The 18,171-nt window shown below is 36.6% G+C and overlaps 1 protein-coding gene across 1 annotated transcript; it reads left to right on the top strand.

Moving 5' to 3' along the window:
• Positions 1 to 9,827: 9,827 nt before the first annotated feature.
• Positions 9,828 to 16,271, top strand: LOC102706879 (serine/threonine-protein kinase RIPK-like). The gene is made up of 5 exons (XM_006661678.3): positions 9,828 to 10,312; positions 11,914 to 12,049; positions 14,717 to 14,853; positions 15,151 to 15,274; positions 15,816 to 16,271. Exons 1-5 carry the CDS (start codon positions 9,869 to 9,871, stop codon positions 16,172 to 16,174), a joined length of 1,200 nt encoding a protein of 399 aa, XP_006661741.2. The 5' UTR covers positions 9,828 to 9,868; the 3' UTR covers positions 16,175 to 16,271.
• The last annotated feature ends 1,900 nt before the right edge of the window (positions 16,272 to 18,171 follow it).

Genomic DNA, 18,171 nt, shown 5'->3' with positions numbered 1-18,171 from the left:
TTTTGGCCAGATCGTCAAAAATTGGAAGCTAACGGTACAATTTAACCAATTTTTTTCCTTTTTCAACTTTAGCATAAAGGGAAAAAATGGTTAAATGGTACTACTAGCTTTCAGTTTTCGACGATAAGCTTTTAATTTTCTAGTCCATATGCAATCATGTTCAGCATGGCATCAAAAAAATTAGTGCAATATACAAACTATCCGAATTAGTCCATATGCAATCATATTCACCTGAATTAGTGTAATATACAAGGCATCAAAAAATCATGTTAAAAAAAATTCTGCCAGCATGGCAAAACAAGGAGCAAAACCACCAAAGCCAACGTGAAGGGATAATCTAAACAGTATTAGATTGATTAGGGGATTAAATACCTAATTTGTTAGGTGAGAGGGTTAAGTGATTAGTGGTAAAACGTTGGGGTTACGTAGACTTATTTCTTTTTATAATAGTTATTTAATGGTGTAAATAATAGAATTAGATAATATAAAGTTTAAAAAAACTATTTTAGAATGGTTTTTTATCATCCTTGAAAAACACCTTGAGTTATCAAAAATTAGTGTAAAATTCAGGTATCTCAAGGTATATTGTATATCGAGGGTATCAATTTTTTATACTGAAAAAATCTGGTGCCTTGAAATACTTTTCAAATATGTTAAAAAACATATTTTAGAAATGTAAGATGATAACCTCCTTTATAGAAACTTTTTGCAGAAAATTACACCATTTAATAATTTAGAAAATGTGCATATAAAACCCAAGAGAAAATTCTGAGAACAATCAGAGGAAAGGAACGCAACCATACTCATGTGCGTAAGGTCTGCCTCCCAATTTTTCTAGTATCTCATAAGTCACTTTAATGGTTTAATTAGTGGCAGTTGCTGCAATCAAGGACTAATTTGTAGTAGACTCCAAGACTTTTTACCTGTGATGACTCGTTGACTTGTCCCCATCCAAAATCCAGTAGGAATGGAGCGTTTTTGTAGCGTTTTTTTGTCTGTCCTGACAAAGCATGATACCAGAACAGTGCAATTGACCTGGTTACCTTACCTGCTGTCTAATTCTGCACTTTATCCTCGACATTGACATGGCATATATATGTTCGGTAGGTCTGACAAAGATTCAAAGTTTAGACTAGAGAAAAATGACAATACTCAAGACGATAGTCATCTTAATCACAATTTATGTCAGAGAAGCTTCTCTCTCTCTCTCTTTTTTTTGGTATGACATGGTTGTCTTGGACAAACTTGGCGAAGGTCACAGAAAACGGCAAAGGTAAACGCGTTGAGGTGGGTCACACGTACGTGCAGAGTTGGATTAAAAAAAAAAACCAGTGGGCCCTGGATTGATGACCAGTGTAGATCACTACATGGAGAGTCTAATATGCACGAGAATGGTCCGATCTTTCGGTGAGTTAGGATAACTACGATTTAGGAGAAACGTTGACGATCCAACTATAACCGTACAAGACGTTGTATTGCGCCTTAGCGATCTATACACCTCTCCTTAGGTTGTTGATCAAGCTCGTGCAAGTCAACCTTATTACTGCAAGCAAATCGAAGAAACAAGCAAGAACAAGATAAAAACAATCTGATATTGCAAATAGAAATTGAATACAAAACATAAGTTGGGGTTCCGAAGAACAAGTATCCGAGTGGTTGCGCCAACACACACGTATACAAGCAAGTAGCAAAGGCTAAACTTTAATCTAACAAAACCCGAGAAACCCTGAAAGGGTAGCTAGCTATTTATAGGAGTGGAGGAGGCCTTAGGGGCGTTCTCCCTGTGGTTGGGGCGCAGTCTCCCTTGGGCCCCTCTTGGGCCAGGGTCCCAGACGAAGTTACAAGCCCATAGGCCCACTACTGGTGACATGACACATTGTTTTTGTGATTTCCGTTGAGTCGTGTGGAATTGACAACGAGGCTGGATCCGTTGGAGAGAGGACTCCGAAACCTTTCCATCAAGTACTCATGGGCTGAAAACGAAGCTCGTATGAAGATTTGGCGACCGTTTGAACTTAGCAGTGTAGCATGTGGCCGAATCGGATTCCAGCACTTGATCAACAGGATCTTGATGTGAGCAATGGTTGTATCCACGGTAGTCGTGGTCACATCATCCTTCCGTTCTTCACAGAAAACCGTCCTCGGTTTTTCCATATGGTTCTCTTCACGTAGCGCATGATCTTCTCCATAGAACTGAATACATGAAAACAAACGCAACAAACTTCCATCATGTAATATCATTAGTTCTTTAGCAAATAGGCTTAATCTCCTATGAAACGAATGTACCTGGTAATTAGGATGCACAACATTGTACGTACGAACTACATTGAAATTATTCTCTTGTAGCTCATCTCGCTGCCCTTCTTTAAAAGCAAAGTAAGGATATGATAAATTTTCAATGGTGTAGGGCAGCAATGTTGGGCGATATTGTCGCTCCCCTTCTTCAAAACTAACATGTTTCTTCAAATCAAAACAAGACAAACTCGAGATAATATGATTAGCAAGAACATGTATCTCTAGCTTGCATATTTTGTCCACATGAACAGGAGGTTCTAAATCTAAACAGATGTAAACTCTATGCACCAAATATATTCCTTTATCATTATATTTGCCAAATATATGAAAAATAGCACTAGTTGGACATGGCAAATCAGACTTACAAATAATTTCTCCTTCAAATTGTCGAGCTCACAAAAATCATCAAACTGAACATATCCCAAAGTATTTAAAGAAGATTGCAATTCATGTTCCTCAACTTTATTAGCAACGTGAACAAGGTGCTTAAAATCAGCGCAGAAAGAATTAACAACAGGAATAGCATGTTCATTCATTAGTTGCGGCATAGATATAGTGAAGTATTATCACACAACTCTTCTTTATCACAAGAAACAGCCAGTAAATCAACTTGTGACAAAGGCATCACAACAATTGGTTCCACTAATGATTGCTCTACGATAGCATGAAAAGTGGACATGTGTAGCTCACCTTGAGAATACTCACATTCATTTACCTCGGCACCATTTAATTTACCTTGCAAATTCTCTTCAAACATCGCAGGTGCTTCATGCTTTTCCGCTTTCTTCTCAAGAACATCATTTTCCTCCTTTTGTTGATGGTTCTGAACTCCCTGCAAAACGTTAGTAACAGGAGACACAAAAGATTGCTCCTTGCATATTTGCACACCATCATTGCATAAGGATATAGGGGATTCAAAAACATGAGATAATTCACATTCTTCATGCTTCCTCTCATTCAATATGATCTTACTCTCACTGCTACAAGCAAGCATGAATAGGTGTCCAATATGATTATATGTCACATTAGCAAGCATAACCTAATTTTAGAATTAAGACCATTGAAAAATCTAGTCATTGTGTTCTCATTGCTTTCTTTTAAACTACTATAAGTGATGCAAATTTTAAACTCATGAAAATACTCCCGCACAGTTTTGTCACCTTGTTTTAGATGTTCAAATTTCTCACGAAGGGTACATTTGTAATAAGAACTCACAAAACGCTTTCTAATCATGGTTTTGCATTCATCCCAAGTTTCAGGTTTGTTACTCAGATTAGTTCACCGAAATAATGCAGAGGAGGTAAACTTATTACTAGCAGCCTTAATCATTTTAGCATCAGAGAAATCATAGTTATCCAATTCATTGTCTACTGCTAGCTCCCAATCAATATAAGTGGTAGAATCATACTTTCCATCAAAAGTTGGCAAAAGAGACTCTACTCTTGCAAGATTATAGTCTTGTACCTTATATGCATCATGTTGATCACTCCTCATGTGTCGACGAAGATGTCGATGTCGAGCAAAGTCATCTCCAATAGTCTTGCGTATCCCTGTCATTGTTAGTAGAAAACAAGAAACATACACAAAAATATGCACGTTCCTATTAACTACTAGGTAGTGGAGGCTTAAATATCACACACACTTAAGCTTTTAGCCAAGCTCTTACAAGATCTTACCAATGCAAGTGGAATGGTGACATACACCGACTCAACCAAGCACCTCAATAGAGGTTGGATGTATCGATGTCTTGGCAAACACTTGTTTTACAATTGTAATCAAATATGTGGAGCTCTAGGTAGACTTAAATATGTAGCAAAGGGATAGAAAATGCTCAAATCAAATAATGCAAAGTTGAATAACGGTTCAAAGTCAAGTACCGTGCTAAGTCCTAGGCTAGAACAATCTAGAGACGTGAGCCTAGACACAAACGATACAACAAGATAACATGACGCAACTCAAGCATCACTCTAATATATGTAATCAAAACCAAAGATACAATATGTTGTTTTTTTTTCTTTTTTTTCTCTTCTCTTTTCTCTTTTTTTGGTGCGGCTTTTCTCTCCTTTTTTATGCACCTTTTTACCTTTTCTATTTTTTTAATATTTTTTGACCTTTTTTCACCAAAATTGACCATGGACCAAAATTCAGAGTTACAGGGACTGAAATGTAAAAATCAAAAATTTCAGGGACCTAAATGTAAAATTATCATCCAAAAGTTTGATCCATACAAAAATGGAATCCTGATGACACGCCGATTCCGTTTTCACAAACGGATCTCGATTCCGACAACAAATAAAAAGGTTTCCAAATTTGTATGGAAAAGAGGGAGGTGGGAGGGAGTTCGGTGAAAAGGGAGTATGGTGGAGAGGACAAGGTGCATGGCCGAAGGTGGGAGAGGACTTAGATTCGCCCTAACTTGGTGGGGAAGGAGATATGCGGCCTTGGTGGACCATACCAAAGAAGGAAACAATCTAAACCTTCCTTTCTTGTGGACCAAGTAAGGAAATAAATCAATCTAGACACAATTTGTGATCTGTTATCCCATCCTTTTTCCTTCTCAAGTGCAACCTTTGAGCACGGTATTGGCACAAAGAAAGACCCCAGATGCAAACGACACAACTTCCAAACTAACCAACGAAAAATTTCGAAAACCACAAAAACAGAACCGTGGCAGCGAGCTGATTCCGTTTTCATAGGTCCCGACAAAAACAAAGACACGACGGTGAACAACAATGGTGGTACTAGACGGAACTCGAAACTCTAGACGTACTAACCCTAAGACCAACCAGACGACTCAACAATGCAACGCAAAACTCAACAATGAAAAAACTGAAAAGAACAATGCACGGCACAAAGATGGCTAGGTAAGGGATGAATTAATCTAATCTAATCTAATCTAATCTAATCTAATCTACTATTTTTGGTTGTTTTTTGTTTATGGGAAGATAAAAACTCACCGAGCAACGAAAGCTCTGATACCACTTGATGTGCATGAGGGTGGCCTGATCTTTCGGTGAGTTAGGATAACTACGATTTAGGAGAAACGTTGACGATCCGACTACAACCGTACAAGACATTGTGTTGCGCCTTAGCGATTGATACACCTCTCCTTGGGTTGTTGATCTTGCCCGTGCAAGTCAACCTTATTCCTGCAAGCAAATCGAAGAAACAAGCAAGAACAAGATAAAAGCAATCTAATATTGCAAATAGGAATTGAATACAAAACATAAGTTGGGGTTCCGAAGAACAAGTATCCGAGTGATTGCGCCAACACACACGTGTACAAGCAAGTAGCAAAGGCTAAACTTTAATCTAACAAAACCCGAGAAACCCTGAAGGGGTAGCTAGCTATTTATAAGAGTGGAGGAGGCCTTCGGGGCGTCCTCCCTGTGGTTGGAGCGCAGCCTCCCTTAGGCCCCTCTTGGGCCAAGGTCCCAGACGAAGTTACAAGCCCATAGGCCCACTACTGGTGACATGACACATTGTTTTTGTGATTCCCGTTGAGTCGTGTGGAATTTGACAACGAGGCTGGATCCGTTCGAGAGAGGACTCCGAAACATTTCCATTAAGTACTCATGGGCCAAAAACGGAGCTCGTATAAAGATTTGGTGACCGTTTGAACTTAGCAATGTAGCATGTGGCCGAATCGGATTCCAGCACTTGATCAACATGATTTTGATGTGAGCAATGGTTGTATCCATAGTAGTCGTGGTCACATCAGAGTCCAAGAAGGATGTTTTCTCTAGCAAAATAACTCATTTTGACCACGCAAGTTAATTATGTCGTCTAAACAGTGCTTTACGTTTCCGCATGAGATGCTCAGAAGACATTGGTCAATAAACCACCGATTGGTATCTCAACTGCTTGACATCGTTGATATTTGGGACCGTTTATTTTATTCAAATTTTTTATAAATATATAAAATTAAAAGTCATACTTAAAATTCTTTTGTAACAAATAAAATCATAAAAAATAATTAATAATTATAATAAATTAGAATAAGACAAACGGTCAAATATAGACCAAAATATCAATGTGCCAAATGAAAATACCAAGAGAGTACTTAAAAGTGAAGTCAATACTAAAGCTATGCTTATTACCCATCCTATTCTAACGCCGAACAAGTTACAATGCATGGCTATGTTACAAGTCGAGTAAAATGCACCCAATATTGTCTTCTTAGTCTTCTTGATGTTTTTTTCTTGTGCCCCCATGTCGCTCCTAAAGATGACACGAGCAGTGATCGCACCATATGCTATAGAACCAACGTCCCAACTCATTCTCTCTACCCTCACCGCCGTTGAATCATGTCATAGGAAAATGGGAGGCTGCAAGGATGGCCATGATGGGTCTTGTCCATTCCTCCATTTCAAGGCAGGCAACGTGGATATTGTCACAATTAGGACAGATGTCGAGGCAACACCGACTACGATGGTTATCGACTGACCAAATAAGGAGAGTACCAGTAATGGTTAGCAACATCAGAGACATGGTGTGAGAAGAGCGGTTGCAATGGCATGGCAGCAAGTTGGCATCCTTGGCAGTTGTCCTCCTCTCCTCTCGTACTTGGTCACTAGGATGAGACCAGCTACCAAGTAGGGAAGATGATGATTTGTGGCAATGGCGTAGGTTGGAGTGGAGGAGTGGTATAGCAACACAAGTCTAGTGTGGTGTAGGAGTTCTAAGCTAGCGCACAGAGGAGTGACGGTAGGGTATAGTGGTGATCTTGCAATAGGTAGGACCAGAAGTCGATAAGCGAGGAGGCATTGGTCTATTGGCCTCCTTAGACCACTCTAGAAAAAAATGCCCCAAAAAATTTACATAAATTTAAACTAATGAGCATGAAGTGGACAATTCATTTTGTATTTCAATGTCTAAACTTAAATAAGTTAAACAAAAATTTTAGTCCAAATCCTATATTAGAAGAAGGTTATATGGACATGTTTGGTATGGTTTCACTTTTAGCGTATTAGCAGTGGTATGATTTCACTTTAGCATATTAGCAGTGGCACACCCACACCATATAAATGTAGACGTGTTTCTAGAACGGGTATATAGGTTTTTTTTCGTACGTGTGGATCCATGATTCTACACAATTCATTCATAGGACCGATTGACATGAAAAAGAATTTTCTTACTACCCTCTGTAATTTAAACATTACAGATGCTCTAATTAAGGTCTTACTCGTGTCTAATCTGATCAACGATCCTTGGCATTCTTCGATAGCAGCAGTTATTCAGTGAAAGAGACAAGGCTGCGAGGGCGCTTCACAGACAAGTCTAATGTAACCACATACTGACAAAAGAGCAATCAAACAGGGCTGAACCAAGTGTTCCACATCATTGGTCAGAAATAGCGACTAGTAAATGGATCAGATTCCCTTATTGGCCACCAGATATTTCTTTTAAAATACTTCTTCTGGTTTTTCTTATTTAACGCAGTTATGTTTTATTAAATTTTGATTATTTATCTTATTTTTTAAAAAATATAAATGTGCAAAATAATATGTCATGTTTAAAGTAAAATAAATCATAAAAAAATAATTAATAATTATTTTAAAAATAAATAAGATGAATGCTTGGACGTATATTGACTTATTAAATAAACAATGAGACAATATTTAGTTGGTTGCTACGTTCTGGGTTCTACCTATCTTATATTAGTCGCTCAATTGCTTTTAAGCCGGTGGTTTAGTTTTCTTGGACTGTCCTTTGTCATATATTGTGTCTTCCATTTGGCGAAGCCTCTCTAGAATGCCTTCCAGATCCTAGAGAAAAGTACGAAATTAAAAGCTACAGCTTTAGTTAATGAAGTATATTATTAGGACATGTAAAGGGCTCTTATTTCCGTCTCTATCGCTTCATACTCGCAAACGTTGAAGAGAAAGTCGATAGGAGAGAGAAAATGAGTTGTTTTGCATGAAGTCAGCAAAACATCAACTCTTGGTGCATAAAACACGAAGACAACTAAAAAATCTACTTTGTACGTGTGCTGAATCTAATTAGAGATGCCGATCAGATGAAATGCAAACAAAAAAATTAATTAGCCTATAATTATGAAGAGTTAGCTTAATAGAATGTCCTTTGTATGAGGAGTTTAGTCTATAATGGGTTTTACCGTTGAACATGCCCTTAGATGTGATAAAACCAATCAATTAATCAATCATCTCATCAGAAGTACATGACCATATTTACTTAATAGTTAGCACTAACTATCAGATGGCAAATGGATGTTAGGGAATGCTTAAGTGATATTTATCATGAGAAGCCTTCACTTTATAGCAGTGGAACTGCATGTGTTGCTCTGGTTGGGTTCAAACGTAACTCTCACAATTAAGCTAGCGTCCTAATAAGCTTTGCACTTCCTCAAAAGAAAAAAAAAAGAGCTTTGCACTTTAATGGGCATTTTTGCCGTTATGGTATAAGTACTAATAATTATAAACTTTTTTAACGACGGAATAAAATAACCAAGCATGGATTTGCGACTAATAATTCAATATGTGGTCTTGTTATTAATTATCATATTCAATCCGATAATAGTATTGATCTATAGTTAGTACTCCCTTCACTATTTTACATTTGACTGTGTTAATTTTAGTCATGCAAATTATTTTTTTTGTTTTCAACCTTTTTTAAAAATATGAAAATATATGTCATAATTAAAGTCCTTTTAATAATAAAAATCACAACAAAATAAATAATAATTACGTGAGTTTTTAATAGGACAAATGATTAAATATAGATCCAAAAATTAGTGCCAACTGCATAGCATAAAAAAAACCCAACGTCCAGGATTCATCATTCAGTAGCAACTATATATGTGTATCTAGTGTGTAATGACTACGATGGTACGTGCTCTCTGAACACAACAATATAACTATATATTACCTCCGTTTCATACTGTAAGACGTTATAGTCTTGTCTAAATTTATCAATTGATGAATATATATAATTTATATATATATATATATGTCTAGATTCATTAGCATTCATATAAATCTAGATAAGGCTAGAAAGTCTTATATTATGAAACAGAGTATATTAAAACCTCCATTATCATCTTTTATTATCCAATATATCACGTAGGTTTTATCTAGATTATCAATCATATATGAGCATATCATAAGGGTGTATTCTTTTCCCCATGTTATTTCTCAATTTTCATGTGTGTTGCCCAAATTGTTAAACGCTGATTTTTTTTAAAAAAAAGTTTCTATTGATCATCTCATATTTTAAAACTAGATTTTCAACTCTATAGCAACTAATTTTTTAGATTATACTAGAAAAGAACTATCATAAAAATCAGATAATCATTTATCTTTCAACTAAACAACACCGGCTAACAAATAACACGGCAAATTCTCCACGAGTCAAGATACCACCGTACCCTACCCTACTGTCTACTGTAGTCTACTCTCCCCCAACCAAACCAAAACTAAACCAAACCCCTTGAAAGACGACGATGGCAACAACCACTCCTACAAATAAAACCCACCCCACCCACAAAACACTCCTCCTATAAAAACTTCTCCTCCTTCCTCCCCTCCATCCACACACGCACCGCGCGCCGCGCATGGGGAAGAAGACGACGTCGTCGCCGTCGCCGTCGTGGAGCTCGCTGTTCGGGCTCGGCTGCTTCACCTCCTCCTCCCATTCCCACCACCACCTGCGCCACGACGGCGGCGGGTCCGCCAAGAACCCGGCGCCGGCACCGCTGCCGGCCCGGCTGTCGTGCGGCAATGGCACCGACGGCGGCGGCGGCGGCGTGAAGATGCTGCTGCCGTCGCCGGAGGAGCTGTCGCTGTCGCTGGCGGGGTCCGGGGTGCAGGCGTTCACGGTGGAGGAGCTCCGGACGGCGACGAGGGACTTCTCGGTGAGCAACTTCGTCGGCGAGGGCGGGTTCGGGCCGGTGTACAAGGGGTACGTCGACGAGCGGCTTAAGCCCGGCGTGCGCGCGCAGGCCGTCGCCGTCAAGCTGCTCGACCTCGAGGGCTCACAAGGCCACAAGGAATGGCTGGTAATTCATTATTCTTATAACTAACTATTAAATTACTCTCACTCAGATTATCACACGTCAGGTTAATTAACTATTGTAAATTACTGTCGTAAAATTAAGATTATTAGTGATTAATGAATTTTCGACTCTAAATTCGGAATTGATTTTAGAGAGTTTTCATTGTAGTTTATTTTTTCGTCTTGGCTTGGCTTTTGAGTCGTTATGAATACTTATATAAAAGTTTTTGTTTATAAATTATTATTCGTTTGCAAATATGTCATGTGGGATTTTTATTTTAAAAGTGAAAAGATGGCCCCTTGATTTCTTAAGCAAATATTAAATCTCACTCCGATTATCACACGCCAAGTTAATTAACTATTGTAAATTACTGTCATAAAAACTAGGATTAGTTAGTGACCAGTGTGTTTAATTTCTTGAAAGGTTTGCTTCAATTTGCACTATTTTGAAAGCAAACTCTACCAAATATATTATTACAGTCAGGCAATGGCTGATCCACAACAAAAATGAGTTTCAATCGATTAGCATGTTTTATCTAGGACGGTTTGGTAAGAAAACAAGTTTCATATCATTTTTGTTAATGTGCACAATCATATCAATACGGGAAATACTGTGGGAATAGCACCTTTTTCTACAAAATTTCGTAATTTGAAATTGTCCAGTACATATGCCTTTTGCCTTTGAATTGAATGATGACTTGGTAAACATGGTTTACTAATCAACATGCAGTATTTGAGTTGCCATATGCAGCTTGATTTGTTAGTAGTTAGTTCTTCGCCCAAATTAATTGATAGGTATTGTTTGTGATAATTTCATCAGTTCTGTTAAACCAGATTTCCAGGGTCGTGACATTGACCGTTCTATTAACATTCACTTTAAATTTAGCCTACCCTACTTTTAAATTCATTAAACATACTTGGAAAAAGAACAACTGGAAAATTCCAAAAAAATTAATTAATCTCTTTCATATTGTTAGACGTGCATTTAGCTAGCGTGTTTATGAATGATGATTTATATTTAAAGTTATATAATTTTATCTTTTATCTAAGAATATACTTCACTGCACCTTGCGACACAAAATTGGCAAATTAAAAATGAATATATACCCAATAAATTTAATTCTCCTTTTATTTTTATGGATAATTTCATTTCACATGAGTTGAGCACAAACAAACCGTTGAACTGTCCATTTTAGTACTTCATTTGGCAACTAGTAGGAAACAAGGTCCAATTAACGTACAAATCCTGTCAGTCATGTGGGTAAACCCTACTCCAAAGCAAATTAATAATTAGTCAGTGCATGCCAGCTACTTAAATAGCTGTGATCCCTTTAGAAAGTCGCCACGTCTTCTCATAATCACTAATTAGTTCATAGTTAACAATCTCCTAGTATATACTATAAAAATCCTTTGGTACCCGGAGACATGGATAATGTGAGCCACCTAACTAACTAATATACTTGATAAATTATCTCTCAATTTGGTCAAATAACTAGTATTTTTATGAGTGGTACAGATTTGGTCAAATTTTGGCACAACATGCTGATGAAATGTGGGCGTGTGCTGACCTAATTAATTAATGGATGTAAAAATGTATTTGGGCAGGCTGAAGTGATATTTCTTGGGCAATTAAGGCATCATCACCTCGTCAAATTGATCGGGTATTGCTACGAGGATGAGCACAGGCTCCTCGTCTACGAGTTCATGGCTAGGGGCAGCTTGGAGAAGCATCTCTTCAAAAGTACGTCAAATTCCATCTTAAAATTCCATATTTTTTAACCAAAATATCTGGATTAGTGCGGAAGTTTAATTTAAAGAAGAGTTTTAATTAATTTATAAGCATTGTTTAGCGCATAATTAATAGCTACAATCAAATATGTATCCTACCCTACCCACCATCTCTAATGATAGGGCCGGATATTATATATTATTGTAAATATCTTTTATTGTTATGAGAAAATATAAATTTATTAATGGAGCAACGTAGAATTAGCATTAGCGTAAGATATTTACAATAATATAATGGTTAATTACTAATAGTTCAATAAAAGATATATTATTATAATATATCTTTTATTGAACTATTAGTAATTAACCATAAAAATTCATTCCACGGTACATTACTGACCCTACCTAAGTCGTTTACATTGTGCTTAATACTCACAACTCATCCCTCCGTCTTAAATATTATAACTTTTAGGTTTCAAAATTGTCTTAAAATATAACGATTTCTCCTCCTATAATTTTTATCTCAACCATTCACAAAACTTTTTTTATTTAATTTCTTCATATATTTTCCCATCTCAACATTTCTCACCTTAACCTAAATCACTTCAAAATACAGGATACATAGGCTGACTTCTTTTAGGTAGATTATTGCACAATTTTTACATGCATGTTTTTTAAACTGCTTAACGTTCTATTAAAAAAATTCTTTTATATAATTTTTAATCTCTCACCTCTATAGAGTAGTTTTTTTTAATTTTATATTAGTTAATTTTATCATTATATTATTAAATAACCATTAGAAAATAAGTTAATCTTTCATTAGAAAAAGAGTACAACCGTAGTTATATTTTAAGATGGATGGAGTAGTTTTTAATGTATGGTTGACATCAAACTATTCCAACTTAGAACCGAAAATAATATCTTAACACCTCCAGCTGTGCATCTTGTTACGACAAGTTACCGTTTTGACCATTGACCTCATGGTTCATACTGCTTTTGGGAGGGATTTACACTGGTTGGCGTAAAGTCTGTTGCATGTTTACATCAACGTTCTCACTAGCATGTACTCCCTTCGTCCCAAAACAAATCAAAGTTTTTAATTTTTAGATACAATGTTTAACTATTTATTTTATTAGAAAAATTTACGATTAATAATTTTATTTTTATTAGATGATAAAACATAAATAGTACTTTATGTGTAACTAATATTTTTAAATTTTTTTAAAAATTTTTCAAATAAGACGGATGGTCAAATGGTCGACACAAAAAACAAAAAATTGGTTTTTCATGGGACGAAGCGAGTAGCCATGTACACATGGTAATTAAAATAGCATCATGGCCAGGACATTATTTCCCATTGACGAATTACGACTCGTTTAATTTATTTGATGCAAACAACATTTACTATTTCATTTATCTATTATCGTTTTGGTGTGTGCCCTAAAATGCTAAAATTCGTTTATTTGGTCATCAACGCAAAAGGGACAACACCCATTTTTTTCCATGGTTAGAATTAATAATTGAAGCATGGTAAAATAAACATGCATCATCACATGTACATTTCTAATTTCTTCGGTAGGTGATCACAGTGCACTACCACATTGGAGAATACATGTATGCCACAATGATGACAAGTCATGTAGTTTGGATAACACACTTATTAGCACATAACCACAAGTCAAAAGTAGCCAATCATTTGGCAAACAAAATGTATATCTCTCCATTAAAAAAAATTCAACATCTCTACATAAAAAAAAAACTCATATACGGGAGGGAGAGCTAGCATGTGACGATGGACTTATAGGGTGCACAATTTCATCCACCAGAATATTAATTTTGGTCCTCATAACGCTGTATAAATTTGCCCCTGAACTCAGCCTCTTAATCATAAGCCTCGTTTTTTCGCTCCGGCTTAAATTCAAGTTTTAATTCAAGGTAGATTTTAGGATTTTTTTATCATAGCTTTTTTAAACATTGGCTTTTAGATTGTTAAGAACACGCATAGAAAAGTTTTATTTATAAATTATTTTTTATTTGTAAATATGTTTCTTGTTTTTTTTAAATAAGTCAAACGCCACATGTATTTGGTATTCATGGTTGTGTTTGCATGTGCTTCTGCATCTTCCAGTTATCGGACAAAAAGTGCATCTGTATTTTGTTGCTAGAGGCAAAGCAATTAAAATGGAAACGTGTCATTTTAATTTATCCTCGCAATATTGCTGGTACCTATCAATCTATTGTGTTTCTTATTAAGACAACACAAGTGTTCAAAAGGTTGCATTGAAATTTTAGTGGAGATGCACCAAGTTACTGCTCCCTCTAATTTCTTTATTTGGAGCTGTTGGCTTTTGGATCTATGTTTTGATAATTTTAATTTTAATGTTCTTTTTATTCAAATTATTTATCCAAATATGCAAATTATAAGTCATGCTTAAAGTTCCTATAACAATAAATTAGATTGTAACAAAATAATTAATAACTAAGTAAAACGAATGATCAAATATAAACCTAAAAGTCAAATAGAAAATAAAAAATCAGAGAGTACTTAATTGGCTGCTCCTAACAATTGGCATTGCCTCCTTTTTGCTTTCAATCATCTGATCATCTGTGACGGGCTATGATTGTTGACGAAATAATGCACGACGAACTGATCGATCATCCTGCAAATTAAAACGGGCAGAGTACTCATCGTCGCTGCCGTGGTCAACACGGCTGAAGATCGCCATTGGAGCAGCCAGAGGTTTGGCGTTCCTCCATGAGGCTGCCAAGCCCGTCATCTATCGCGACTTCAAGACCTCCAACATCCTACTCGATTCGGTACGTACGCATGTCTATCTATCAATCTATGATTGCTTTTGTATGCATATGTGCCCAACCCTGAAATTAACCTTTTTTTAATTCTGTTGCAAAAAAAAAAGAGAGAAACCTTTCAATTAATCACTTACTTTGATGTATTAATGCAATTTAAGAATTATATATGAAAATGTGATAGCACACCTGGAATGATAATGATGGAATTTGTCAAGTGAAAAGTGAAAATTCGGGGGCTTCTGTCGTCTTGGCAGTGGTTGTCCATGTGACATTTTGTGACTGAATTATCTGGTTTTGTTGTAGGATTACGAGGCAAAATTGTCGGATTTCGGACTGGCCAAAGACGGGCCTCAAGAAGACGAGACACATGTCTCTACAAGAGTCATGGGCACGCAGGGCTACGCAGCACCAGAGTACATCATGACCGGTACTAATTATCTCATGTTCTCACTGGCTAGCTACTCAAACACCATTTTTTTTTTCTCCTTGCATATGATTTTTATAAGCCAAAATTTAAATTTTTAATCTCGAGTTGAATTTGAACTTTTTTTGCCAAAATTTACTTTTCAACTTTAGCTTTTAAATCACTAAGAATACGTATATAAAAGTTTTATTTATAAATTATTTTTCATTTGCAAATATATCGTTCAATCACCCCGTAACTCCGTTTCAGAATATAAATATTTTTGTGAATTTGAATCTATACTAAAATATAAGCATTTTATACAATCTATGGTAGTACTTGTTCCATCAATTAGTTATATTCAAAATGCTTTCTATTTTAGCTTTGCATACCCTCTTACCCCGTCCATTTCTCATTTACTAAAAGACACTATATTTTTGCCTCTTAACCTTAATCTCCGCTAAACAATACAGAATACTTATATTTTGGGATAGAGTAGCAGTCCTTTAAACAAGAGTAAAAACAGGACCAGCTAACATTAAAAAAAATATCCAACGTAACGCAGGCCACCTGACGACGAAGAGCGACGTGTACAGCTACGGCGTGGTGCTGCTGGAGCTGCTGACGGGGCGGAAGGCAGTGGACAAGAAGAGGCCGCTGCGGGAGCAAAACCTAGTGGAATGGGCGCGGCCGTGCCTGCACGACTCCCGCCGGCTCGACCGCGTCATCGATAAGGGGCTGAACGGGCAGTACTCGGGCCGGGCCGCGCGCAGGGCCGCAGCCGTGGCGCACCAGTGCCTGAGCGTCAGCCCCAAGTCCCGGCCCCGCATGTCAGCGGTCGTGGAGGCCCTGGAGCCACTGCTGGCCATGGACGACGGCATCGTGGAGCCATTCGTGTACACTGCGCCACCCGAGAGTAAATAAATAATCAAATGTGTGTGTAGAGCATATGTAGAGATGAGACAAAGTCATATTTTCCTAGTGTTCTTGGTCAATTTAAATATGACGAAAATTTGCAAAAGCTCTCCGGTCCCTAAATAGTAGTTAATTTTGAGATTGCTCTCCTCCCATAAATCGGTTTGTTACTGATACCCACGTCATAGTTCACTTTGGTTTGATATTCTATTCTACTGAAATTTGTCACGATGGCTCGCGTATGTTTTTTAGGTTGTAGAGCCCATCTGTATTCCTATGAATAGTAATAGGTCAAGAGGAGTGGTGTTTAGCCAGACCTAGTGAGACAGTGTGGTATATCCACTCGTGCTGTGCAGCATGTTGTTTGGGTGACAATGGCCACAAGTCTCTGTTATTGAACATCGGGGTCATCGGAAGATAAGTTGTGTTGCGCTTGTCTCATGGGGTTTGATGGTAGTTGATTTATTCGGTGGATTCTACATAGATAAGATGATCCACCATTGTGTCGCTAAGATGAAAATTGTGTTTGGTTCCATATTATTGACCAAGAGTTCTGCTAGCTACATCATGCAACTCATATGGACAGGCCTAAGTAACACGTACGTGAGTAATGGAAAATTGGAAGAATCTTAGACCAATGTGAATTAAGAGACGAGTATTTACAACAAGTTTTTTTATAGAGGCAATCCTAAACTCATAGGTATGCTTACGAGGGATTTTGCAGCTTTCCCATTTAAATGTATTAAAAAATTTCAGTACGTGCCCCTAAGCTTTTCTTATTTCTCTTTACTAGCTAAATGTATGTGTGTTGCATAGGTTATTAAAAATAGCAAAATTAAGTCTTGTTGAAAAAGTATTTTTAATTGGTTGAAACAAGATCTACTGTGTTTAAAAAATTAAAAAAAAAATTTATCTGAAAAACAAAACAGCCTCGCTTAGAAAATTAAATGGTAGAGCTGCGCAAACACATGATGTACTAATATAATATATAATAGTCCACTTAACAGAGATGGTGGTGGTAATGATACCACCATAAGTACTATCTAGTAGTATAGATAAGGGGTGGGAATGGGTCAAGACCAGTGGGTTCTTTCACAACCCTATGTAATTCTTAAAAAAATTTAGCTCAAAACTCCATACAATTTTATTTTCAACCATTTTGTAGACAAAATAATTAGGTCTATTATCACCCCTAGTATAGATAATCAAGACTTTTGTGTCCTATGCACGGCGTGCCCATCCATCACGGCATCACCTAAGAATTAAGACAATTTTGATCTTCCCCAATTAAGACAATTTTGATCTTCCCCAATTAAGACAATTTTGATCTTCAACCTCAGTCTTCACGTACGTTTACTCGCATGATATGCGAGCTTTCTCGCCGCAACCTACACCTTGCTATAAAAAATAAAATACTCCTATCGTTTTATATTATAATATATTTTTTAAAGTCAACTTTCAATAAGCTTTAACTAAATTTATATGAGAATATAGCAACATCTACATACCAAATTAGTTGTACTAAATATAAGATTGAATATATTTCGATTAGATCGTATATTTGTTTGGTGTTGAATTAATGTTTGTGTGTTTTTATATAAACATAATTAAGCTCAAAGATATTTGATTCTTTTAAAAAAGAAGTTAGCAATGTCTTGTAATGATATGAAATGAGTAGTTGCTCATTTTTAACTTTAACACCTGAACCATTTAGTAGAAGTTGGGAAAGAGGAGCGCGTCGAACACACCCTTAAGTGTGCAACTTACTATGCAATATTTGCTTTGTTCACTTGCTGTAGAGTCACCATCTATACTAGAAGAACCATTTGTGTACGAGTCATTTGAATGATCCATGCTATATTCACTGTAGCCTTCAATGTTTATACTAAGAAACTCACCCATTCTATCAAAGAAATTCCATTACTACATCTATTCTGATTTTGCCTAAATTTATTGATGGATAAATATATACTTTATATATGTGTCTAGATTCATTAGCATATATA

The sequence above is a fragment of the Oryza brachyantha genome, chromosome 10 (assembly GCF_000231095.2).
Source record: "Oryza brachyantha chromosome 10, ObraRS2, whole genome shotgun sequence".
NCBI classification, from domain to species: Eukaryota; Viridiplantae; Streptophyta; class Magnoliopsida; order Poales; family Poaceae; genus Oryza; species Oryza brachyantha.
This window is presented reverse-complemented; position numbering and strand designations above follow the sequence as displayed.

Excerpts from the sequence above, each read along its gene's own strand:
- LOC102706879 (XM_006661678.3), top strand. The coding sequence starts at position 9,869 with ATGGGGAAGAAGACGACGTCGTCGCCGTCGCCGTCGTGGAGCTCGCTG. Across the intron at positions 12,050-14,716 it reads GGAGAAGCATCTCTTCAAAA|AGTACTCATCGTCGCTGCCG; the intron begins GTACGTCAAATT and ends TAAAACGGGCAG. Across the intron at positions 15,275-15,815 it reads ACCAGAGTACATCATGACCG|GCCACCTGACGACGAAGAGC; the intron begins GTACTAATTATC and ends AACGTAACGCAG.